The following is a 27,176-nucleotide window of genomic DNA, read 5'->3' on the forward strand; positions in this document are numbered from 1 at the left end:
TAAGGTGCAAACTTTTAATAGTGAGGGTAATTATTCAGTGGAACAATTTACCTAGGCATGTGGTGGATTCTCCATCATTTTAAGTCTTTAAATCAACACTGGATGTTGTTCTAAAATATATGCTTTAGTGACACTAGAAATTATGGGTTTGATGTAGAAATTACTGGGTAAAGTTTTATGGCCTGTTTTATGGAGGAATTCAGACTGATTGTAATGGTCCCTTGTGATCTTAAAATCTATGAATCTTGTGTAGAAACTGACTGTTATATGTGGGTTGCACTGAGTATGGTAAATTGTCAGTAGCTTTACTGTGTTATGTATAAGTAGAGCTGCATGCTAATGGGCGTTTCCCTGATTAAATTGCATCACCTTAAGATTCTCATAGAACAAATATGGAAATAAAGTTTCAAAATGAACTCACCGCAGGTCTCACCCCAATGTGCTTTTAACTTCATACACTGTCATACATGATTTAATTCTCATATAGTTTATCCACAATGATCCATGCCCTTTCTCTGTAAACTTGCTTTGTGCCTCTGTTTATGGTTTTATTTATTTTTTGTACATTAGTTTGAACTGTAAAATGACTGTTGTTCATCAAAAAAGGTGCACATTAGTTTTGTTCTTTCTGAAACCAAGGGCAGCCCTGCTTGTGGGGCAGTGTTTGGCAGAGTTATTTTAAGAGCCAACATCAGAACGTAAAGCAATGTTGCTGTCAGGGAGATGCACATTGACAAATGCAGCACTACAAAAGGCATATTTCAGGTACAGTGTGGAAGGGCAGCATCTGAGGTATGATTCTAGTGTTGCGAACTCTCACAATTTTATCATGCATCTCATGATGTTTGGTGTTTTTCTTGAAGCAGCAGCTCCTGGACTGTTGGGATTACAACCTTCTATTTGAAAAGAAAAGTAAGTGCCTAGTCCTTATGATTGCAGAGAACAACTTGAAAATACAAAACAGTTGAACCTAAAGGTTCAGAGACCAGAAGATAAATAGAAAGTAATCAAAATGCACTTGGTTTCAGCAGGAAAGAGGTTAACTGTTTTGACAAAAAACAGTCATATTACAGTTCAAATCAATATAAAAAATATAAAACTACACATAGAGGCACAGTAAGGTGACAGAGATAGGGCATGGATCATTATGGATAAACTATACAAGAATCAAATATATATATATTAAATCTCATGATTTTTAAGCCAATCTCATGATTTTGTGGGGCGTGAGATGAATTTTTGAATACTTAGGAATGGAAGTACTATGTTTTATCCCACATACCTAGTGCATCCCCAGCATGCCATGTTAGGCAGAGCTATTTAAGCAGGTGAACAACTGATGGCAGTTCTTTCTATTTCTGAAAGTCCTGCCATGGTCTTTTCATATCCTTTGAACATCTATGAATTCCCTTCCCGTAATGAACAAAGTAGAGAAAAATGAACTTTGGGAATAGAACTCCAAATTTTGGTTTCTTGTTCAGGTCCAGCCCGTCAAGCTTAACCTGCAATACAATATGTTTAAGCAGCGCCCACCCACCCTCTCCCAAATATTTCTGTATGTGCCCAATCTGTGCAGAGGGTGGAGGGCAGCAACAGGGGGAGCCACTTCTGTAAGTGCCAAGAGAAAGCTGTGGGATGGTTCTGAACAGCAAGGTCTGTTTAGCAGATCTACCAGGAAGGAGATTAGCCCACAGTCTGCAATAGCCATCAGAACCTTAGGTAGAGAAATCAGGGCGATAGTCCACTTAAAGGTAAGTCATGCAATTTTCTAGTATCTGTGTCCAACTACATCATTCATGTTCATGAGTAGACTGGATTGTTAATCTCAAGGTTTGCACTACAAAAGGCATAACGATATTAGATTTAGACTGAGTCAGGGGCAGAGGGAGCTAATTAATAGAGACTTTTAAGGCAACTGAGAAATTAGCGTAACCTAAGGTAATGTTCAGTAGGCCAGAAATACCGATACATTTGCCTTTTCAAACAGCAGAGCCTCGTACCTGAGCGCTGGATGATCAGCTTCAGTCACCAGAGATAACTAAGATAACGGTCATCACAGTTAAACAATAGCCCTTCTTTATATAGTGGGTATGCTCAAAAATGTCTTCTGTTTTAGCAGGCTCAGTTTTGCCAACTCCAAGCATGCAAAAATCATGAGTCAGACCCCATGAGACTGACTTAAAAATGAAGAGATTTTCAAAAGTAATAGATTTGGGGTTCTTTTATTTCCTTCCTGTTTTGTGAGTCTTTAGGGTGCCCATTTTCCAGCTTTTCTGTATAACCATAAGGGCTAGAAACTTCGTTTTACAATGAGATTCTCATGGAGTCATAGACATGTAGGGCTGGAAGGTTCACATGAGTTGGGGCTTTCAGAAAAACACCAAATGTCGTGAGATTTGCAATAAAATCTTGAGTCAGCAACACTGTATTTTCTAACAGCGGTAGAGATATTCCTTAAGCATATAGTGGGGAATACCATTGGAACTGATAGAACCAATAAAAACTGTCAAAATGGAAGAAACTTTTAAAGGATACCTAAGGGAAGGACCAACCCTCTTATATTTGTAGTGATGTCATGAACAGGTTTTACACTGTAGAATAATTTGCTATAAGAAAAATAAACAGGATTAAATTTCACTTCATATAGCATAACAAAATTGCATGTACTGTTGTATTTGTAAACTGGCCAAAGAAGTTATAAAGCCAACAAATTTGACTTACTTTTGTTGTTAGCATGTAGATAAACATCTGCTATTATGAATAATACCTGGCAAGATATTCCTTTCAGTGATTCACTGAAGAGGCTAGCAGAACATGTTAACTAGATGCAGTTGCCAAAACATAGAGAGACATCTAGCAATAGTTTAATTTTGCCAACAACTCCTAGAGGGGCTTTCGTACACACCTTGGGTTAAAATGTTAGCAAGCCTCTAAAATGCATCCATGAAATTTGCAATTGTATCCATCCTTTGTGTGTGTGTGTGTGTGTGTGTGTGTGTGTGAGAGAGAGAGAGAGAGAGAGAGAGAATCTGCACTTTTGTGCAAAAATGTCATGGTGGCAATTATCAGTTTTGCATGTAAAAATGTGAATGTTCACATGCACTGTGATAAATACACAAATTTTACAGTTACTTTTGTGCAGGCATATTGGAAATACATTCAGATAAAGTCTTGGTGGTAGAATTTGGGTTGCTAAAGTAATTTAGAGCCACTAGTTAGCATGCAACCAGTTAGTTTTTAAGTAACTTATTACAGCATTCCTTTCAGTTCTTCTTGCTTCTTCTGTTAGTTTTGTTCTGAGTGGTGATGGTAGTTGTGTTGCCTGCTACAGACACAGTCTCATACAACTCACAGACATGACACAGAAGTAAACTAAAATAATCAATGATATTTTACTGTGACATTAATCCCAGATATGTCACTCATTAGTTTCTAGGATCCCCATAGAAAAACAGATGATTTTTTCAAAGTAAACTTGAAGTCTACCTACATTTCAATTGGATATACACTTTTTCCTCACTTCCTATTCTGAACTATTGTATTGTGTTCTTTCTGTGGCCCATTAAACAGCTGCTGCATTCCACCTCAGAGGTGGCTGCATTCTAATGTGGGAAAAGTGATTCTTGTTTTCAGAGTGCTTTAGGATTGTTTGGAACAAAAAAGCACAAAATGCATGTAGGATTATAATATTAACAACAACATTGGTTAGATTCTTCACATTGGGGTGACTTGGACTGGAAATTATATTTAAAAGGACAATTTTCAGGGCAGTTTATGATTTCATTATAAAGGTCAATACATTTATGGAACAAGGCTACTGTACAAGCACCTTGGAAACCCAAACCAGAGTGGACATTTTAATTACCCTCCACCCCCACACACAGAGCTCAATCCTGCAAAGTGCTGAGTGTTCCCAACTACCATTAATATCAATGTTACTTAAGAAAACTCAGTATTTACCAGGAGGGACTCAGTACCCTGCAGGATCAGGCCTACAGGTATAATTGTATTTATGCATAAACATATTGATAAACTTCATACATTGATGATACTGGGCCATGTTGTATTTTCACATGATAGCCCGAACAATTATGGGTCTGACTGTCAGTGTTTGTATAACCAGATTTTATATGTGCCTCTTTGTGTGCACAGAGTAAGCATCTATTCATATGCATCAAATTCTTCCCCAAAGCCATGGGAAATATGAAATCACATATACATATACCTATGCACTTCACTACACATGCAACTGAGCAAGATCTCTGCATGAATGTACACCATGGCTCTATATATGTCTTGTCCAGAATGGGAGTCACCTGGGATTTAATTTTTTTTTTCAAAATAAAGGATATTTTGCGCAAAATAATGTGATCCTGTGACTTTCTGTATTTCTTTCTATACATTTGTAACGCCTGATTTTTTCATCATTACAGGTGCCCTAATAATGCTTAGCACCAGGCACCCCAGCCTCCTTTTTGACAGATTTAAACTGGGTTTTAAAAACATTGTATTTACTGTTAGTCACCATCCTAATTGTTTCTCACTTTCAAATTCTCCATTGACCATGAAGTAAGCTCTTAAGCTTACAAGCCTTTTTTCCCTACTGGTACTTACCTCCAGAATGGATTTTCCCAATATCTCAAACCCTCATTTTTAATCTTTAATAAATACTAGATGACTAAAACACACATATGTTAAACATACACATAGTGACTCTCACCCTCAGACACCCTTTTGATCAGATTTATTTTAAAAGCTCTTCAGTTTCAGAGCATTCTTGAATAACTTCACTGGATCTCTCACACTCCCTAAAACCAAATCTTCTGTTATGTGTATCTCGTTGGTGGGGGAGGGAAGTCCCAGATAAAATGTTTGCAGATTTTCAGATTTGGAGCATTTTTTATCCGCTAATCCTGGTCAGCAGAAGTAAATCTGAGCTTTAGTGACTTTTATATCTGTGAGATATCTTCATTTTCTTCAGTCCCAGCTGGATCATACAATCGTTATTTTAATCCTGCTGTACCCAGTACCACTTTCTTTCTTAAGTAATTGTTTAGGAAAAGGATTTAGTGAAAAGAAGATTAGAGAAATGTAAAGGCATAGTAGACTGCGCCACAATAAATTATACATTTTTAGCCTGCAAAACTGACTAATAATATCTTTAGTGGGATATAGGGCATATGGGTTAAGCTTCCACACACCCTAGATTCCCATATCTCCTCACAAAGAGTCATGGGGTGACAATCCTGCAGTATGAAGTGTTAAATTTGTTATAATAATTCTTAGCACACACTAGAGATCTTACAAAAGCCAAACACACAGGCATGAAAAGTATGTTGGTGCACTGGCATTGCAGACTGATTGTTAAACAGGACCACCACCCTACATCTCCCCAGTTACAAAATGAACATAGGACCAGCAAATTATCAAAGGCCACAGAGATGATGGGCCAAATTTATCCTTGCTGTAACTCCAGTGAACTCAAGTTGTTACGCTAGAGTGGGACTGATGTGTTCTGTCTGTTAAAGTAAAACTTCAAGGTAATTCCCAAGAAAATAGCACTGTAACAACAGCCTCAGTGATTATAAACAAGCCTGTAGATTAAACATAACATAGAGGGAATGATAGAGTTTCAGTGGCAGCAGAGAGCAAGGGTGGATAAACTGCCTGATAAAGATAAAAAAACAACCCTCTGGATGTCTTTAGCATCCCACCCCGACCCTTAAAAACATGGTCATCTTTGTCAAACTTTATCATGCAGCCAGTGTGGCCCAGTGGTGACTGCTAGCACTGTGGCTGTCCACACTGGGGTTGGTTAGATGTGTGATGCACTGGAGGTTGAGGGGTAAAATTTCAGTTACTCAGATGTTACAGATTGTGTCAGATGACTTAGGGAGAGACAAAACAGACTGAAAGGTCGTACCTGTCATGTGATGATGGTAAAGAATCATGGAGGCTAAAGAACTGTAGGCTAAAGAAAACAATACAAAGGGTCCGGTAGGTAACTATATCTGGCAGATTTACTTTCCTTTCAGTCTATTTTCTTGAATCTCATTCACAAGCCTGCCTCACTCGCCTTCTCAGCAGCTGGGCAAAAGGGTGAAGTTAAGAAGCATTGTGACGTAGAGTGCAGTGATTGGTTGGAGAACATCAACTGCCTGCCAATCCCATTGTACCGTTGCCGTGACTAAAGACTCTTTGACAGTTGTCAGTGCCAACTGCCAGCTGCAGGTGGACATGAGCCAGCACGCTCTCACCTGTTGGTCAGTGGAGTTGTAGGCAGGTTCCCCAGGTCCTGGCCACTCAATGCCTGCAGGGAAAGGGAAGCAGGATCAGAACCCTAAATCTACATTCATCAGCAAAAGGTAGGTCCTGCTGTAAATATTTCAGTCCTTAGCAGCAACATCTCCAAGAACCATGCAAAGTTGCCCAGAGCTACACAGAGAAGTCGATGGGAACTGAATGGATAAATCTTAGCTAGATAAATATTGCTGTGCAGATGTTTGGGCTCGGACTGGATCCTGAGCCCCGGAACCCTCCCCCAACGTGGGAGTGCCAGAGCTTGGGCTCCAGCCCGAGTCCGAATGACTGCACAGCAATTTACAGCCCTGCAGCCTAAGCCCTGCGAGCCTGAGTCAGCCAACCCAGACCAGCTGCGAGTGTTTAATTGCTGTGTAGATGTTCCCTCAGGCTGCTCGTTCAGTGTCCCTCATGGTGGCTCCATATCCTTCCCCTCTCACTCTCTGCCCGTGACCCACAGCACTGTGACCTCCCTCCTCTTCCTCATCTACACCATATCCCTGAATTAGCTCATCTGTTTTTGGGCCTTCAGGGCCAAATTCACAAAGGAATGTAGGTGCCTAACTCCCACTGATGTTGGGCCTCAGCTACCATCTCTACCTCTTCCCTTCCTCTCCCCAAGCTTTCAGCCTTTGTTCGCTCTCTCATCTGCCACTGTCTTTCAGACGTTTTTTCCTGAATGTCATCAGCATGAACTCAGTATCTCAAAAACACAACTTCTCATCACTCCCACCTCTCATTTCTACCTCTGCCCCTCTCTTCTGCCTCAGACTTTAAGACCTAGTATACCGCATCTAAACGCACAAGTACTTGGCATACCAAGCTTGCCTCAGATGTGTCTTTGCTAAGTCCCTCTTACATTTTCCCCATCTCCAAGGGCCTTTCCCCAAGGTCTCTCCTAACCCCCCATTTCCCTGGGCCACCCAGGTCACTGTTCCAGTCAGTGTAAGTTAGAACAGTCCTGAGTCTGCTCTAAGTTACAGTCAGCCCTTGGTCCAGAGGAGGCGAAACACAAACCTTTGTTGAGAATCCAGTCCAATATATCTAACCCCCCAAAAGCAATACACAATTAACCAATAAGACAAGACAAACCTGTGTTTCAGGAAGCAGATCCATTCCTGCTGCAGAATCTTTTGTTTTGTCTGCTGTGTTTCACTGTATGGTGATGATTGTCTTCTCATGGAAATGCTGGGATAAATGTGAAGGGCTAGTAATGGGGTTTTTTGAAGACACTGTTCCTCCCTGGATAGCACGTATTCAGGGCATATTAAAAACAAGATATTACTCCCTGTGCAACACACACCACATGTTTAGAGGCTAATCCAAAGCCCACTGAAGCCATTGGAAAAACTCCCATTGACTTAATTGGGCTTTGGATCAGGCCATTAAAGCAGTTGGGTTTTTTTCCCCCCTCAGAGGTAGCGCTCCACTAAATTGGACAAAATGGTTGATCATCTCCTGGGAACCTGGAAATCAACTTCATGTGAAAACTTTGATGCATACATGAAAGAATTAGGTGAGAAATATTACAGAGTTTTAATTCTTTTTGTTTTCATTTGAAGTGTCCTTTCTCTCTTTAATATACTCTGTTTTAAAGTAGAAATAATGCGGTGGGGGGAATCCCTTGCTTTCTTGTCATTTACAAGCACAAACAGGAGAGCACTATGAGATGGTAGAATGGGCTATGGGAAGTGGTGGAACTGCTTTTTGCTTAAGACATTCACCTCTATAGTGGACTTGAAATGACACTGCAGGTATTGATCTTCCATTGGCTGGGAATTGCCCAGACAATCTGCTACACTTGAAAAAAGCCTATGATGTTTGTAAAGTAACTTAATTAGTAAATCATTTGTAAATATTCAAGCCAGAGCTTGTTGTGTTAAAGATGATTCCCTCTCTCTGATTCCTTCCCTGAGATAATGTAAAAAAGAGTGGTTTTTTGCAGTGATTTTGTTTTAATGACTAAATTTTTGCTTTTGTACTGGAAAATAGAGTTCAGGAGCAATGGAATCAAATGCTATACCTGTAAAATGTGGAGGTGATAGTACTATTCAAAACCCCAAGCCCTGTTAAAATACCAAGACCTCCTTCAGCTAAGCCAAGAGTCAGAAGAAGCAACCGCAAATACAAGTGATGGTACATGTTCTTCAGTTGCTGAATAGAGCAATCAATTAAAATTAGCATCATTTTTGCATTGGCCTAATATTGGGTTCTCCGTAACAGTACTACTAAACACTTCTCATGCCTCAAATATGATAGTAATGTGACAGTGACATCATTGACGCCCTACTACCAGTTGACAATTGCTGGCTTGTTTCTACTGTCTTCCCAGGCTGCTGACACCATTCTGAGACATGGCCCTTTGCTCTACATAAAACTTTATAAAAGGGCTTGCCATTATAATTCAAGCCCTCCCCCAAAATGTGGTGGTTTAGATAAAATATAATCTAGAACTGAACAAACCTATAAACTCCACCCACCCCTTTTTATATTTTTTTCTAGGGATGTCTCAAAAGCTCACCAGATCTTCCCTAATAAAATATTTCAGCTTGTTTTGATGCTGCTAGCTTTCTTAAATGTAGGCTTTTTGAGGCATAAACTCTGAAGGGATCAGCTGGTCTCTGTCCTTTGTGGGAACAAAGGGCTTAACTAATAATTATTGCCCCAAAAGACAAAGGCCCATTTGTATTCAGCTTCCTATTCATCGGTCAGTTACTGGTAGTTCTTTATCCAACATAGGTAAAACTGCAGGCAATGAATGACAGAGCCCTTACCAGGTCAGGTAGCACAAAGAAGATTGTGTAAGACGTGCCTTTAATCTTACTTCATGAAGTGCATTCTGAAGTACAAGGAACCCATATCTATTTAAAGCCTTTTCTGGGCTCCTTACAGTATACTTTATAAGGCAGGTATTAAAAGTATGGTGTGGGGAAAGAGAAAGATGTCTGCATTATTTTTTATGAATAAATGTGCCTCAGTTACCTGCTGAATATTATTCTGACTGACTATGCAGAGTTAAATCATAGATTCACAGAATCATAGATTTTAAAGCCAGAAGGGATCATTTCGATTATATAGTCTGATCTCCTGTATAGCACAGGCCATAGAACTTCCCCCAAAATAATTCCTAAAGCAGGTCTTTTACAAAAACATCCTGTCTTGATTTTAAAATTGCCAGTGATGGAGAATCCACCAAAACTCTTGGTAAATTATTCCAATGGCTAACTACTCTCACAGTTAAAAATTCACACCTTATTTCCAGTCTGAATTTGTCTAGCTTCAACTTCCAGCCACTGGATTGGGACCAATGGATTGGACCTTTCTCTGCTAAATCAAAGACCCCATTGTCAAATATTTCATGTGGGTACTGTGATCAAGCCATCCCTTAACCTTCTTTTTGTTAAAATAAAATAGATGGAGCTTGTTGAGTCTGTCACTAGAAGGCAGGCTTTCTAATCCTTTAATCATTCTCATGGCTCTTCTCTGAACCCTCTCCAATTCATCAACATTCTTCTTGAACTGTGGACACCAGAACTAGAACAATATTCCAGCAGCAGTTGCACCAGTGCCAAATACAGAGGTAAAATAACTTCTCTGTTCCTCCTCAAGATTCCCTTGTTTATGCGTCCAAAGATTGCATTAGACCTTTTGGCCACAGCATCACACTCAGAGCTCATAATCAGCTGATTATCCACTACAACCCCAAAATCTTTTTCAGAGTCACTGCTTCCCAGGCTTAAGTCCCCCATCATGTAAATCAGTGTTTCTCAACCTTTTAAATAGCAAGTACCCCCTACTTCTGAAAATTTTAGTAAGGACCCCAACACTCAATTTTCCACTCTGAGAAATACAATCTTTTCCCCCTTTACCACTGGACGACTGTATTCTCGTAAAGCAGGAGAGTTCTGAGTTCTGCAATGCTGTGTGGCTGTGGCAGAGCACAAGACCCCCTGCTGTTTCTCCCCTCCTTTCTTTCCTCCGTATAGGAGCAAAGGTCAATGCCAGCCAATCACTATGGCCTGATGGCAGGGTCACCTGGTGTTCTCCTCACACAGGCAGGAACTTGTGAGGTATGAGCAGGCACTAGTGGCCCACCAGAGTGGATAGCAGCGCTCCTCCCTATGGCCATCCCTAGAGGGGTGCGGGCCTGGAGCAAATCACAGTGTGTGGGCCCCTCTTAAGATTTGTATACTGGTAAAATTTGGGGCTGTCATAGTTGTCAATTTCACTGCGCTCCTAGAGCAGTGAAATTGACAAGTAAGCCTGTGGGTAGAGCCCTGCTCCAGGACTGGGCGAGCTGCTGGGCTCTCCACCTGGCTTTCTGGGCACCGGGCTTTGAGCCGGGGAGGGGAGCTGCCACCTAGGCAAGTCGTAGGTGGCTGCCACCTGGCTGCCAGCCTGGGAGGTAGGCAACTGCCACCTGATCTGAGCTGAGATGGAGGAAGCTTCCGTGCAGGCTGGGACCCAGGGATGTGGGCAGGCTGCCCATCTTCAAGCCAGGGCGTGGGAAGCTCTCTCTTGGCTCAGAGCCGGGGCACAGGTGGCAGCCACCCAGCTGCAAGCCCAGCTCGCAGGGTGCAGGAGGCTGCTGCCGGGCTCCCACCTGGGAGCTGGGACTGGGTGGGACGTGGGCGGCTGCCACCCGGCTTCCCAGGACTGGGGCGACTGCCATCTACCTCCCAGCTAGGAGGTGGGACTGGGCAGGAAGCCAGCAGCTGCTGCCCGCCTCCCCCAGAAGCTGGTGGCTGCTGCCTGCCTCCCTTCACTGGGTTTTTCACCATGTACCCCCTGCCTGTGTCTCACGTACCCCCAGGGGTACACGTACCACAGGTTGAGAAACTATGATGTAAATATAGCCTACATTCTTCATCCTTGATGTATAACTTTACATTTAGCCCTATTAAAAGACATATTATTTGCTTGAGTCCAGTTTACCAAGAGATCCAGATCGCTCTGTATCAGTGACCTATCCTCTTCACTGATTATCACTCCCCCAACATAGAAACATATGTGCTCAATGGTGATTTCCCATTTACATTTATATTTTGAGACCTATTAGTTAGCCAGCTTTTAATCCATTTAATGTGTGCCATTTTAATTTTATATCATTCTGGTTTTTTAATCAACATGTTGTGTGCAACCAAGTCAAATAAGTTTAAGCATATTACATCAACACTATTACTTTTATCAATTAAACTTGTAATCTCATAAAAAAAGATATCAAGCTATGACAGGATCTATTTTCCATAAACCCATGTTTATTGGCATTAATTATATTTCTGTCCTTTAATTCTTCATTAATTGCGTTCTTTATCAGTCACTCCATTATCTTACCCAGTACTGATGTCAGACTGACAGGCCAGTAATTACCCAGATTGTCCTGTTTACCCTTTTTAAATACTGACATGACATTAGCTTTCTTCCAGTCTTCTGGAACTTTCCCAGTGTTCCAAGACATCTTGAAAACCATCATTAAAAGTCCAGAAAATTCCTCAGCCAGCTCTTTTAAAACTCTTGGGTGCAAGTTATCTGGACCTGCGGATGTAAAAATTTCTACCTTTAGTAGCTGCTGTTTAACATCCTCCTGAGATACTAGTGGAATGGAAAGAGTGTTATTATCATCATATAACTACATCATCTATTTTTCCCAAATGCAAAACAGAAATATTTATTGAACATTTCTGCCTTTTCTGCATTATTGTTGATGAAGCTACCATTTTTCCATGTAGTAATAGACCAATACCGTTGTTTGGATTCTTTTTGTTCCTAACATACTTAAAAAATTCCTTCTTATTGTATTTAATACTTCTGGCCATAGATTTCTCCATTTGTGTCCATTTGCTGCCCTTATCAATTTTCCACAATTCCTAACTTCTGATTTATATTCATTACTATAACTTTCTTCCATTTTTTTCTTCCATTTTCCCTTTCTTCCAATTGTTATATATATATATATAATTTTTTTAGCTGCCTTTATGTCCCCACTAAGCCAGGGGAATCAAATCAAAGAAAGCTGATGTTGGGGGCAACCAGGAAACAAAACAATGACAGAGATAACGGCTCTCCAGGGAGAATATTAGGGATCCTTAAGAGAAACAATGGGTGATCTAATGTTTGGAAAACTCTTATGTGCCAGTTGCCAGAAGGGTGACAGGCCTGTTTTTCCAAGGCCAGAGACTAAGATTGAAGGATCATCATCATCAAACATCAAACATATTCTACTGAGGACTGTTCTGCCAGCCAGAGTGACCTTAGTAGATGATGTCACACCAGTGATCACGTAATGAAATCCCCAGATCTGGCTAGGCAGAACATGCAGCAGGACTTGTGACTTCCAGAGGCAGGGGCTCTTCAGGAAGTGCCTCAGATAGCTGAGCTCACCTAAGCTTTGAGAGAGGTGATGGGCTGCAGACGTGTGGGCCTTTTGTGGGTTTAACCTTTACATCTGCTTGCTGTGTACCATTGGGTGAATGGACAATACATCTGTTTAGAAGTAGCTGATTTGAATCTCTTTAGTCAGGCATCCAAAAAGGAGTGTACCAATTGCAATTGGGGCTGTTGTGTTAACACAGTTGGGGACCAGTGAGGCTGCTACCTTAGGATCCAGTGTAAGTGTAGTAGAACCATGGGGTTCCACCCAGAGATAGGTAGCAGAGATAGAACCTGTCCCCTGGGGGTGCATTCAAGAAGGACTGTAAGGGGGAATAAGATGCCACTTGTCCTGTAACTGTAGCAGGAAGATACGAATAGGAGGTGTTGTAGCCAACAGATTCAGTCTAAAGTGGTGGGTGGGTATATTTCAGAGTTACATTCTAGAAAGAGTACGGGGAGGTACAGGTAAAGGCCTAGCACTGGAAAAAGTGCTCACTGGAGAGATGGGGAGAGATCACAGATGCCACTCACCCCGGAGCCATCACATATGGATTAAAGTTCTTCATTGTGATCAGGGCAATTTTTCTTGCTTAATGGCTGTGATGCTGCTTTGACTTCAGTGAGCAATACACTGGTCCCAGTCCTCACTAGGAAATTGCTAACTACTGGAAATATAAGATCTATGTAAGCATATGTATAGTATGGGGGAAGATGTTTGCCATTTCCCATCAATGCCACTGTTCTCCTTTCTGAGACATTGAAATCCAGAATGTTTTGGTTTTGGTTTTTTCTTGTAGTGATTAAGAGATCTGAATTCTCTTGCTTACAGGGGTGGGTTTACCCACCAGGAAACTGGGCAGGTTGGCCAAACCTAGCATGACCATCAGTGCTGATGGTGATGTGGTAACCATCAAAACCAAGAGTGCCTTCAAAAATAACGAAATCTCCTTCAAGCTTGGTGAGACATTTGATGAAACCACACCAGATGACCGGAAAACCAAGGTGAGGATTAAAGCTTTCTTCCACAGTGCTCCCAATCTGCTGCAACAGGTCATGGACAATCCTTTTCCATAGAGTAATAATACATCTGCTAATTATCAAAGTGAAAATTCTTGAAACCCAAACACACCCGGAAAGCATGATGTTCTTAAGTAGAGCTTTTCCCAAAAAAAGAAGAGCCAGATGCCATGAGGAATTTTTCCGTAGATGTGTAGAGTTTAAGGTCAGAAGGGATCATTAGATCATGTAGTCTAATCCAGTTTCCTCTGTAACTCTGCACCCAGCTCAATAACTTGTTAGTTAAAGCATATCTAGCAGAAAGGCATCCAGCCTTGTTTTGAAGACATCAATAGATGGAAAATCCACCACTCCCCTTGACAATTTGTTTCAATGGCTCATCACCCTCACTGTTAAAAATGAGTGTCTAATTTTTCATTTGAATTTGTCTGGTTTCAGCTTCCATTCATTGGCTCGTTACGTCTTCCTCTGCTAGATTAAAGGGCCATTTAGTACCCAGTGCTTTCTCCCTAGTGCTTATACATTGTAATCAAGTCACTGCTAATATTTTTATTTTATTTTATTTTATTTTATTTGATAAACTAAACAGATTGAGCTCTTTAAGTGCCTCACTGAAAGGCAGTTTCTCCATCCTTTGAATAATGTTTGTGGCTCATTTCTGCACTCTCTTCAATTTTTCATCACATTTTTAAAATGTGAACCCCTGGAACTGTGCACAGTATTCCAATCTTGGTCTGACCAATGGCATATACAGAGGTAAAATCACCTTCCTACCCACTAATTCTCTGTTTATTCACCCGAGGATAAACACAGTCCTAGTCACAGTCCTAGTTGCCCCCACTTTTGGCACTCAGCAGGCTGCTATGTTTGGGTCTCAACATGATGATGTCATGTGCTTTAAACTTCATCTAGCTTTCTTCTGCCTCTGGCTCTGGGTTTTTAGGTATACTCTCAGGGTGCAGATCCTCTGTCTAACACCTCTCTTGAGAGCTGAGATCCCTGCTTCCTAGGTCCTGAAATTAGTACTGGCTTCCTCCATCTTCCCATTATCTTAAGCACACCCTTTCCAAGGGCTGCTACCTTGTGAGCATTCTGGTTTACAGTCTCCAGGGACACATGACAGGTGAAGCACACAACACAAAGACTTTGCAAAAAGTTCCAGAACCAATCCTTCTTTACTTTAGTCAGCACAAAAATTACTCAGATCTAGACAAAACAATAAAATAACCATCTGTCATTCCTGCCTCAATTTCCTCATTACTCTGGAGTGTTCTTCAGGATTTGGGACAGTGTCCTTTCAGGATTCCAAGTCCCCTCTCCTGGACTTCTCTCCTCTCACCAGCTTCCTTTGACCTTGGCTGGTCCTGCAGTCACAAAAATCCTCTTTCCTGCCAAAAGCCTGCTCCTTTGATTTTTAAACCCCTGCCCCAACACCTCTGTCCATTTGTTCTCTTGTTTGCGGATTTTCCACTCTCCACTTCCCCCTCCCTGCAGATAAACTTGGTTAAACTAGTTTTCTTCCAGCGTAGGCATCCTCCATAGCATAACCAATGCCCTGCCAGAGCACAGTCATCAAGGTTAACAACTTCTTTTGTTTGTTCTGTAGCTTATTTCAGAAGGGCAGGAGAGGGAGTAATGGGATAGTGACCTTGCCATTACACATTGAGGCACTCAGTGATGTGCAGCAATTTCACAAAATTAACCGGAATTCATAAACTGTACTTAGATTCCCCAAATCACCACAATAACATTAGCTCTTTTTGCCACACCACTGCACTGGGAGCTAATGCTGAGTTGCTTGTCCATTATGACTCCTAAAATCCTTTTCAGAGTTACTACTTCCCAGGATACAGTCCCCCATTCTGTAGGTACAGCCTGCATTTCTTTTTCTGGATGTATAACTTTGTATTGGCTGTAATGAAATACATTTTGTTTGAGTGGGCCCAGTTTACCAACCAATCCAGATTGCTCTGCCCTCATTAATTAACACTCTAACAATCTGTTTCATCCACGAATTTTATCAGCAGTGATTTTATGTGTATTTCCAAAACATGAATGAAAATGTTGAATAGCATTGGGGTTAGTACCTATCATTGCCCATCTATTTTACATGAAAGATCCCCAGATACTAATGTGATGTGCAGCAGTGTAAAACTCCAAGATAGAAAGTGGATTTCTTTCTGAGTATTGAGTGGATCACGTTTTTTAACCAGCGGGACCCATTAGCTCTTCTGGGCAGGAGCTGTCTTTTAATATATGTTTGTACAGCACCTAGCATAACTGAGCCCCCCTTCTGACTGGGGTGCTGTATGTTCCCCTGCTCTAAATAATAATAAACTGGGCAGGATACTCATGTTTTGCTTCTTTGTGTTTCTTCAGAGCATTGTGACTTTAGAAAATGGGTCATTAAATCAGGTCCAGAACTGGGATGGCAAAGAGACCACAATCAAGAGACAAGTGGTGGATGGGAAAATGGTCGTGGTGAGTGAATTCAGATGTAGAGACCATTTAACCGTTATAGTTTTATTATACATTCCATTTTCTCCTTAAATAAATTTGGCTTATGTTAGAAATGTGATTGGTTGCACAAAGCAGAAAGAGAACATTTAAAAAAAGTTTGAATTAAGTTAATATTAGGAACTATAGGACAAGAAGAAAGATGGCCTGGTGGTTAACTCACTACCCTGTAACACAGAAGACCTGTGCTCAAGTTCCTACTTCACCACACACTTCCTCTGTTACTTAGACCCAGATCCTCAAAGGTATTTAGGTACCTAACTTCTCTTGTTTTCAATGTTTTAGGCACCTAAATACCTTTAAGGATGTGGGCCTTAGACTGTCTATGCTTCAGTTCCCCATTTGTAAAATGGGGATAATAGTACTTCTGTATCTTAGAGGGGTGTTGTGATGATAAATTAATTGAAGATTGTAAGGTGTTCAGATACCATGGTTGGGGGGGCACATATAAGTAAGATAGAAATGGAGAAGCTCAAAAGATGGTTGAATTCATACTAATATTAGTCATTAACATATATTTTGATTTTTTTGTAAGATGGAAGAAAAATGTGAAAAGGGGAACACTAAGCTAATACCAATAAGCTTACAATATAGTTCAGTGCACATTTTTCTTTGCACAGACAAAATGGGTGAGATGATTTTTCTTCTCCATCTTTGTATTTAAAGTGGGATTGTCTTTACAGTTTTTCTGTGAGAGAGTTAAATTGTTTTGGTTAACTCCTCTTCTATCTTCTAGGAATGCACCATGAATGACATCACCTGCACTAGGATCTATGAGAAAGCCTGAAGAAATTCTGTCCGAACCCTGCTTGACTAGAACTGCAATACTATAAGCTTAACTGTTGTAGGTACTTAATAAAAAAGCATACAAAGGCAGTAAATGATTATTGCTTGTGTACTGGAGTCTATAGGCTGTCAACTGGTTGGATTTTTCTCAAAAAAGGTTTATAGTTCCTAACACTAAATTTGCCTCACTAGAAGAATCTGCCCTCTAACATCATTGAATAGCAATTATGTACTTGCTAGCTGCCACTTTTTAAAGAAATGCCATCATTTCAAAAAGAATTATATTTGAGCCCTGAAAAGGTTTTCTAATTACTAGATAATGCAGACTCATTTAAGTGTTTATAGAAGATTCACAGTACCCTAGACACTGCCATTACAACAGGGCCAGCTGAGGGAACAATGTAAGGATGACCATACTTAGTTAGACCAATGGTCCATTTAGCCCAGTAGCCTGTCTTCCAACAGAGGCTGGTGCCAGATGCTTCAGAGGGAATGAACAGAACAGGGAAATTTATTGAGTAATCCATCCCGTCACCCAGTCCCAGCTGCTGGCAGGGGGGCATAGATCAGTGTTCATGACCGGTTCCCTGCTAGTACACAGCCTGGGCCAGGGAAGCTAATGATCCCAGCAGCAGACCAAATTCAGTAATGAATCTTGGTCACGGGCCGCTGAGGCACGTTGCTCATACGCTAAGAAGCATCTGGCAGTCAGAAGTTTAGGGACACCCAGAGCATGTGGTTACATCCCTGACCATCTTGACTAATAGATGAACTTATCTAATTCTTTTTGAATGTGGTTATACTTTTAACCTTCATAACATCCCCCGGCAGTGAGTTCCACAGGTTGACTTGTGCATTGTGTGAAGTGCTTCCTTATATGTATTTTAAACCTTCTGCCTGTTAAGAACCGGAGTGGGGGGGTGGTCACCCAATGAAATTGTGTTACGGAAAGGGGCAAATAACACTTCCGTATTCATTTTCTCCACACTATTCATGATTATATAGACTTCTATCATAACCCTTCTTAGTCATCTCTTTTCTAAGATGAACAGTCCCTGTTTTTTTAATCTCTCCTCATAATGGAAGCTGTTTCATACCCCTAATAATTTTGTAGCCTTTCTCTGCACCTTTTTCAATTCCAATATATCTTTTTTGCTATGAGGTGACCAGAACTCTACACACAGTATTCAAGGTGTGGGCGTACCAGGGATTTATGTACTGGCATTGTGATATTTTCTGTCTGATTTCCCCCTTTCCTAATGTTTCCTAACATTCTGTTAGCTTTTTTGACTGCCACTGTGCAGTGAGCAGATGTTTTCAAAGAACTATCCACAATGATTCTAAGGTCTCCTTCTTGAGCAGTAACAGCTAATTTAGACCCCATTTTGAATGTATAGTTGGGATCATGCTGTTCAGTGTGCATTACTTTGCATTTATCAACACTGAATTTCATCTGCCATTTTGTTGTCCAGTCACACAGTTTTGTGACCCAATTAGTGAGCATTTTAATAGGTTACTTCAGACCTTTATGAATCCTTTACTGCAACTGGTGTTTTTCCATTACACTTTAAAAAAAGATCTTTAAAAAGAAGCCAAAAGTGGAGTACCAGTCTCACCCAAGAAACCCAAGCCATTGAGTGTATTTGAATTATTGAGAACAACCACTGCTTGAAAGACCCAAACCTAGTGATATTTTGGTTGTGATCTTTCCTTTTTCACTTTGGGCGTGTCTACACTGCAATTAAACAGCCGCAGGGGGCCCAGCTCATCTGATGCAGGTATAGGAGGCACTGCTATTAAACAGCATTGTAGACATTTAGGTTTGGGCCGGTGGCTGGGGCCCCAGGATGAGGGATCCAAACAGTCTGGGCTCCAACCTGACCATTTGCACCACAATTAAACAGCCCCATGGTCCCAGCTTCATGAGCCCATGTCAGCTGACAGGCTTTAAGTGCACTGTAGACATATCCTTTCAGTCTACTTAGCTTGTTTACACAGTTCACTATTAAGTTCAGTAGAGCTAGGATATTTGGCTTAGTTAAGCATTAGATCCTTCTCAACTATTCTAACACTCTCTTGAAGTCTGTGGGCACAGTAGTCTGCCCTCCACCCCTCCAAAGTCATGGAAATTGGAGAAGACCTGCTGATGGATTGCACCTTCTAATGTTTGCCTCATGCTCGAGAGTGATACTGTCTTCACTTAATGGGGAAACAATTGAATAAGCTAGTGATCTCAACTAGCACTTCAATACAATTAATAGAATCAGAGTTTAAAGGCCAGAAGTTACCATCAGATCATCTTTTGACCTGTATACCACACACCACCCCCACCACCACGCACCCATACACTAACCCCAACTAGACAAGAGTATTACAGCCCCCAGGAAACTAAAGGTTTGCTTAGAGCAGCATTTTTCAGAGTGGGAGATCAAGATGGGCAGTTACAGTGTAAGGACAACTATTTCCGAAAGCCCAGCAGCTGCTAGGACCTCAGGAACATGAAACTCTGGTCACTTTTGTGCTTGTACTCTTGCCTTTCCCTCCTGCCTACACTGCTGCAGGGTAACACAGCTTAAAGGAGAGGGAAGAACTAGCTGCTGTGACCTCTTGGCTCCCTGCTAGTGAATCCACTCAGCCGCCGCTGCCGCCTCCTCCTCCCCTTTATTTTTTACTCTGGTTTAAATAAATTTCCATTTCATCGATGCCTTGGGGATAAGAGATAGGTCTTACACCTTGTGTAGAAGGTGGACTCTGCCAAAATGGAGGACTGAAGAGATGATTCAAGCTTGCTTTGACTAAGAGGGCCTTCACAGAGAAAGGCCCTGCTCCAAAGCCTTCATGTAAAGGTGGAGAAGCTCCAGTTTAGTGCCTCTGCTGATCAGAGCTGTGACAGCTTAGTCTAGAAAGAGCTAGTCCTTTATCTAAAAAGCTAAATTCCCAACCATTCTGAGCTGGGAGAAGTTAGAGCCCAGTAGCAGGAGAGAAGGTAAAGATTCAGTCTCCCTCCTCTTTCCAAAAACCAACAACCTATTGTTTGTAGTGACTGATCTCACCTCAGAGGACTGGGAACATAAGAAACTACAGCTGGTTTTGGAAGTCCGCTTCAGAGAAAGTTTGAAGGCTTCCTGGGTCAAAGCTCCCTCACTGAATAAAGCTTGAGGTTTCAGAAGGAGAGATTATGTCCTCAAACTCTGAATACATAAGACTCTAGCTGGTTAGTCTTCCAGTCAAGGCAGGAAGACTTTGAAGTATCTCTTTTCTAAATTAGCCAACAGAAGGGACATTATCTAGCTTCCCAGTAGATCCCCTATGAAGTGATTGACTCCATAACAGACAAGGACTAGTATGAAACTTGGAAGTTCACTCACCCCAACCATTGACAGACAGGGAAGTCTTTCAGCATTTAATTTTTACACAATGTTATTACTGTATCTATTAGACCTCCAAGAAAATAAACCAATCTGTTTCTAGTTCAAGTGCAGATTAGCATACTCATTTTTGTGTACAGCCAATGCATAATTATATCAAGAGCATTGTAATCTATACAATACATTTAGATTAGAGTCACCTGCGGGTTTACACTGCACATTAACATTGTCAGAGAGACATTAATTTCAGAAGATTTTATTTAGCAACCACAACATTTCAGGTTACATTAAGGTTTTGAATGAGGATTCTTGCACCCATTAGGCCTTTTCTTGAGGCAAGAAAACTCAGAAGCAAGAGAAGCGTAGTAGTCTCCTTGACCTGAACTGGTTCTCACCCAAAATTAGAGGACCTCCAGGACATGGAGTTTCCTCATGCTCTCTCATAGACTCTAGTGCAAGTGATAAGAGTCATAGAATCATAGAATCATAGAATATTAGAGTTGGAAGGGACCTCAGGAGGTCATCTAGTCCAACCCCCTGCTCAAAGCAGGACTAACCTCAGCTATATCATCCCAACCAGGGCTTTGTCAAGCCTCAGCTTAAAAACCTCTAAGGATGGAGATTCCACCACCTCCCTAGGTAACCCATTCCAGTGCTTCACCACCCTCCTAGTAAAAAACTTTTTCCTAATGTCCAACCTAGACCTCCCGCCCTGCAACTTGAGACCGTTGCTCCTTGTTCTGTCATCTGCCACCACCGAGAACAGCCTAGCCCCATCCTCCCTGGAACCCCCTTTCAGTTAGTTAAAGGCCGCTATCAAATCCCCCTCATTCTTCTCTTTTGCAGACTAAACAAGCCCAGTTCCCTCAGCCTCTTCTCATAAGTCCTGTGCTCCAGCCCCCTAATCATTTTGGTTGCCCTCCGCTGCACTCTCTCTAACTTGTCCACATCCTTTTTGTAGTGGGGGGCCAAAACTGGACACAATATTCTAAATGCGGCCTCACCAATGCCGAATAGAGGGGAATAATCACTTCCCGTGACCTGCTGGCAATGCTCCTCCTAATGCAGCCCAATATGCTATTAGCCTTCTTGACAACCAGGGCACACTGCTGACTCATATCCAGCTTTTTATCCACCGTTACCCCCAGGTCCTTTTCTGCAGAGCTGCTGCCCAGCTCGTCGGTCCCCAGTCTATAGCTGTGCATGGGATTCTTCCTTCCTAAGTGGAGGACTCTGCACTTGTCCTTGTTGAACCTCATCAGATTTCTTTTGGCCCAATCCTCCAGTTTGTTTAGGTCACTCTGTATCCTACCCCTACCCTCCAGGGTATCTACCACTCCCCCTAGCTTAGTGTCATCCGCAAACTTGCTGAGGGTGCTATCTACCCCATCCTCCAGATCATTAATAAAGATGTTGAACAAAACCGGCCCCAGGACCGACCCCTGGGGAATTCCGCTTGTGACCGGTTGCCAGCTAGACATGGAGCCATTGATCACTACTCGTTGAGCCCTATGCTCTAGCCAGTTCTCCATCCATTTTATAGTCCATTCATCCAACCCATACTTCTTTAACTTGCTGATAAGAATACTGTGTGAGACAGTATCAAAAGCTTTGCTAAAGTCAAGGTATATCACATCCACCGCCTTCCCTACATCCACAGAGCCAGTCACCTCATCATAGAAAGCAATCAGGTTGGTCAGGCATGACTTTCCCTTAGTGAATCCGTGTTGACTGTTCCTGATCACCTTCCTCTCCTCCAAGTGCCTTAAAATGGATTCCTTAAGGACCTGCTCCATGATTTTCTTTTCTCCCTCCTCAGAACTATACTAATAGCACTTCAGTAATTCCCTAGGTATGGATCTGAGTTCTTTGCCTTTTCCTTCAATTTAAGCAGAAGAGAAGAGGACAGTTTGTCCTTTACTGCAATAAGACAATGGAGCTCATCACTTCTTCATCTCAGCCTTGACCCTTCAAGAAATGTGTCATGGTTAGTTAGTTCTCAGTTGTTTCCACTTTGTTTATCTGACCCCACTTCCATATGAGCATACGTGCATTTTGACTATGCAATTTAAATAGGTTTTTTGGGTTACAGGAGCAATTTGGACAGTGCTACCATGTGTGCAGCCAGTCATTCACTAGCTAGTTCTTCCAGTCATGGGTCTGAGCTTCCCTTCCCATCCCCAGCTGGTATAGAGATTTGAAGCAGGTGGGGAATAGTTCACACTAATTCATAGTCCTGGCAGTCAGAAGAAAAGCAATTAAGTGGCTTTCTAGAAGTCCTGATGCAATACCATTAAGACATAGTTAACACCACTAGCCAATAGCCAAGTGCTCTCACTCACCACTACTGTTTTCCCTTCTGCTAGTTTTCTCTTTATTGTGGTCTCTTTACCATCCCGTCTCTGCACCTGAGTTAGTCAGCCTTCTTTCAAAGCGGCAATGCTCTGCAAAGAGAGTAGTTGACCAGAATATGAGAGTTAGGGGAACAGTCTATTTGAAGTTTAAAATTAGAGAAACCCCCCAAATGGGTCCAACTCAGCTATTTGTGTTTATATTAATACAAGAACACATGCTAATTAAATTGACTGCTCCCATTCTCATTGTCCAACAGCAGGCACTGATGGTTCAAGATGAGTTAACCCAGAACCAAATCTCACATTCCCTGAACCCTTTGTTTCAACAGGACACTCTCCTTTTAGTTTGTTTCTCCTCACTGGAGTAATGGGAATGAAGGATGAGTGCTGCTCCTGTACTCACCTTGGGTTCCTGTTATCTGCCATGGTTTCCTCAAACTCCTCCCCAGATGGAAGGAGACCTCACTACTTTTAAAAAGGCTCTTGGTTTTGATGGTTATCACATCACTGTCAGCACTGATGGTAACAGTGGGTTTGGCCAGGCTGCCCAGTTTTCTGGTGGCTAAACCCACACCCGCAGAGGCACAAGACACTTATGTTCACGGGCAGGAAGCAAGACATTCCTGTAAATGTCTCACACAGAGAGGATAGATATTCAAGAGTTCAGGCTTACTGCCTCATCAGGTCTGAATGTTTCTAGCCACCTGACAACCAGGCTACTTAGACCTCTTATTCATACAACTGACAGCCCTTTAAAAAAGTTTTACACACACACAAAATTAAATTGAAGAGGTAGCATAGTCCCATCAACAGCTGACTCAAAACCCTGTCCCACATGGAATCTCAGTGAGCTGGTGTAGGAATGTCAGATTTTTCAGCTTTGCTGTTTCAGTTTAAAGGCACATTCTGCCGCTCCAGTTCTCTCAGCAAGGCAGTAATCATAAGGTAGGGTCTTTCACCCAATTAGTGAGCCCCACAGCTATTCAGGTTTTAGATTGGAACCCCAAAGAAGGGTAAGTTGTAGCTCAGCTGTTACCTATCCATTTGCTCCCACTCAGCACTGCACACAGATGCCAGGAACAGAGAGTTATTGGTGGTGTCTCTCTCTCTGACACCAACATCCAGATTTTGGTCTCTTACAACAGAGAATCTGGGACAACTCCATTGTCCTCCCTCCAGCTGTACATCAGCATAGATCAAAACAAGATTTAGCCTTCAGTCTTTTTAGCTCACACTGCTTTATAATGGTAGATGCTAGGAACCAGAGTCTGCTTTCCTCTATCCCTATTGTCAAGGCAGAAAGTGGTTATCCAATATTAAACAAGACCTTTTCTATACATGCTACTGAACAAGCAAACTACACCTACAAAGTTATAGCAGGAGTTTCTTCCCTTTCAGGCCTAATCACCTGCTTAAAAAGATACAATGTCAGAATCTCATCTAGAGAAGTAGAAGTGTCTTCTGTATTTTCCTAGATAATTGAAGCAACATTTCCTTTTTTAAAAACAAAGTTTAAACTCGGATATATCCTCATTTTTTCCTCATTGAGTTCTACTCAACTACACAAGCAAGTGTCCCTAAGAACAATGAAAGAAATCTCAGGACAGAGTATGTGGTTAACTACGCTTTCCCCAAATCTCACACAATAGCATTTTTCTCACCCAGTTTTTTCATATAGTCCTCAAATTTTTCACTGAAGACAAGCTTCCAGATTCCCACCAAGAGGTCACACGTTCTGTAGAGCTTGTCAGGCAATGCTCCGGAGGGGAAAATCAGCAACTCACAGAGAGAGAAAAAGAAAATAGAGAAATCACTTTAGATATCTTTTTTATAAAGCTGACCTGAACGTGTGAATCTCTGGGGAAGACCAATGGGAATGGTAGTGTTTTTGGAGACGCCATTCTGGTAACAGATTACATGAGAGGCTCCATTTCACTTCATTGCTTTTAGCACAAAATCCCAATCAAAAGTGGCAGCAACACCTTAAAGTTGAACGAATTGTCCTAACAGGATCCTGACATTTTGATATATTTTCAAGTCCAAAGACACCATCATTTTTCATAGCTTCAAAATTATTTTCCCCAACAGAAGAACTTCTTACCTGCTTTCCTAAATGAGAGCAACAGTAGTTTTAAAGGGACACCATCACCCTGTTTGGGGCCAAAAAAAAATTAACAAAGAAGGTTACAGACACCTATAAACAGCAAAATGGGTGTTAGAGGGAGAGTCTTTTTTGAATCAACGTAGTAACAAAGAACTGGGTATTTGGAAAAAATAGAACATTAACTTAAAAATTACACTTGTGCCTGAAATTATTTTACGTACTACAGTGACAACTAGCCCTAAGATTCTTATAACTGAAAGAGGTTAAACAATTATTTTCCTCTATTTAAGTTTGATTGTTTAGGTTCATTGGACAAAACTTTATGCATAAGCAGTTCCATTTGTGGTTTGTGTGCATCTCCACACAGCACTGGGGAGAGGAAGACATTAAACAACTAGGGACATGTGGCATGAAAAGTACAAACATAGCTGGGCATACATTGCAGCTGAAACAACATTTAACTTATTTTCACGTAGACATCTTCCAACAGGTGACAAAGTCTATGGCAGGAAGCATATCAGGGCAGAGAGATGGGATCGTACAAACCCCATGACTGCTGCAAATGGAGACTGAGGTCCCAGGGTATCTAAAAAGAACACAGATGTTGATATCTTGGGACTGGAGACAGAGACTGTGAAGATGCTGCTGCTATTGTGGCCATGTTAGGGGAGCTAGTGGCTTCTGAGATCTGCCCCCAGAAAGTCCTATGGAGGAGGAGGCAGACAGTATCTGGGGCTGAATTATGGTGTTTGCTTCTGAGACCTGGAACATCAGAGGCAAAACTCCTATTGACTGCTATAGGGTCAGGACTTCATAGCTGGTGTCAATGGACTGGCTCCACTTCTGTCCCTGGTAGAGGGAGCTAGTAGGTGTGAAGAGGATTTTAATTCTATTTTAAAAACAGTTTTCATTTCTATGGGTGTGTGAGTGCAGACTCTACTGGCAACATACAAGTGAAGAAGGGAGGATGAGAGGCTGCAAAAAGCAAAGGGTGTGAGAAGTGTGGTTTGGCACACACCTTGCTAGTTCCGGGCTCTTTCTTTTTACTCTAATCTCTTTAAATATACTCGATCACCAATTCTGCAATCCCTTTTCCAAGAAATGGACTGATCTTTGTAGTTGCAGATGGACCAATTTTTCAAATCCCCTCTAGGTGTTGCACAGCTCATGCCCACTCTACACATTCACGTGTGGGGAAATTCCTGCTGTGTCATCTTCTGGTGAAATCTAGCAACAGGCTTAGCTGAGCTAATTGGGCTGCTGTGAGCAGATCAGAAGAAAATGGGCTGTTCTGTAGCAAGGTTTACAAGATACCAGCTAGTTCCCCCCTGAGGATCCTATTGTTTTGGATGATCCAGCCCATAGAGCTCTCCCCCCCACCTTGAAGTTCAGTGGCAGTCTCCCCTGAGGTTCCTACAGCTGGGAAGAAATCTGTCAGGGTAACCCTCCTCTAAAGACCTGTAGCTTCTGGAGAGGAAATGCAGGCAGGGATTGTCATAAGTATCCTGCTGGGTGGATGGAATACTCCTGCAGCCTGGGGGATAGCAACTTGTACGCTAGCTATTCTACAGCACATATGCTGACCACTTTGCTGAAATTTTTGCCTGTTTTCCAGGGGCCCAGAGAGGGCCCCTAAGCGGTCTACCACAAGCCAAAGGAAATTGCAGGGTGGGGGGTGGGCAGAAAAGCATGATTTTCTATTAGAGGAGAAGTTCAGTACTGATGTTCTGGTAGGGAGGCTTCAGGCTCAGGAAGCAAGTTGGTGTGTGTGAAATGATAATGCTAGTTGCTTTTGGTGCAAGAAGCACTTTTTGTGCCTTATAGGAAAGGCACCCAGAAAAATCATAAGAGGAAAAGGGGAAGGGAGGACACTTGCTATCCAACAGCTATTAGATGAATGTGGGAGTCTGCTTTATTTTTAAAATAAACTACAGTAGAACCTCAGAGTTACACACAGCTGAGGAAGGTGTTCTCTGAACCAAATGTCATGGTTGTACTTTCAAAAATTTGCAACTGAACATTGACTTAATACAGCTTTGAAACATTACTATGCAGAAGAAAAATAGTACTTTTAACCATCTTAATTTAAATGAAAAGCACAAAGTTTCCTTACTGTATCAAATCTTAAAAAAAATTTTTTTAAAGTAGTTATGTTTAACACAGCACTGTATTTGGGGTGTCTTTTGGTCCCTGCTGCTGCCTGGAATCAGAAGTATGTAATCAAAGGAGATGTGTGGTTGACTGGTCAGTTTATAGCTAAGGTTCTACTGTATAAACATTAATGTGTTAGAGCCGAGGGAGAATCCAAGTGATGGAGCTATAAAGGGAACAAAGGACACCTAAGCCTTGAATTTGCAT

At 41.7% G+C, this 27,176-nt stretch overlaps 1 protein-coding gene across 1 annotated transcript; it reads left to right on the forward strand.

The window, feature by feature from the left end:
• The first annotated feature begins 1,682 nt into the window (after positions 1 to 1,682).
• Positions 1,683 to 17,082, forward strand: LOC137156790 (myelin P2 protein-like). The gene is made up of 5 exons (XM_067553829.1): positions 1,683 to 1,751; positions 7,717 to 7,816; positions 13,502 to 13,674; positions 16,069 to 16,170; positions 16,943 to 17,082. The coding sequence occupies exons 2-5, from the start codon at positions 7,744 to 7,746 to the stop codon at positions 16,991 to 16,993; spliced, it is 399 nt and encodes a 132-aa protein (XP_067409930.1). The 5' UTR covers positions 1,683 to 1,751; positions 7,717 to 7,743; the 3' UTR covers positions 16,994 to 17,082.
• Positions 17,083 to 27,176: the final 10,094 nt, after the last annotated feature.

The sequence above is a fragment of the Emydura macquarii genome, unplaced genomic scaffold (assembly GCF_026122565.2).
Source record: "Emydura macquarii macquarii isolate MOO-44397 ecotype Brisbane River unplaced genomic scaffold, CSIRO-AGI_Emac_v2 contig_1477, whole genome shotgun sequence".
NCBI lineage: Eukaryota > Metazoa > Chordata > Testudines > Chelidae > Emydura > Emydura macquarii.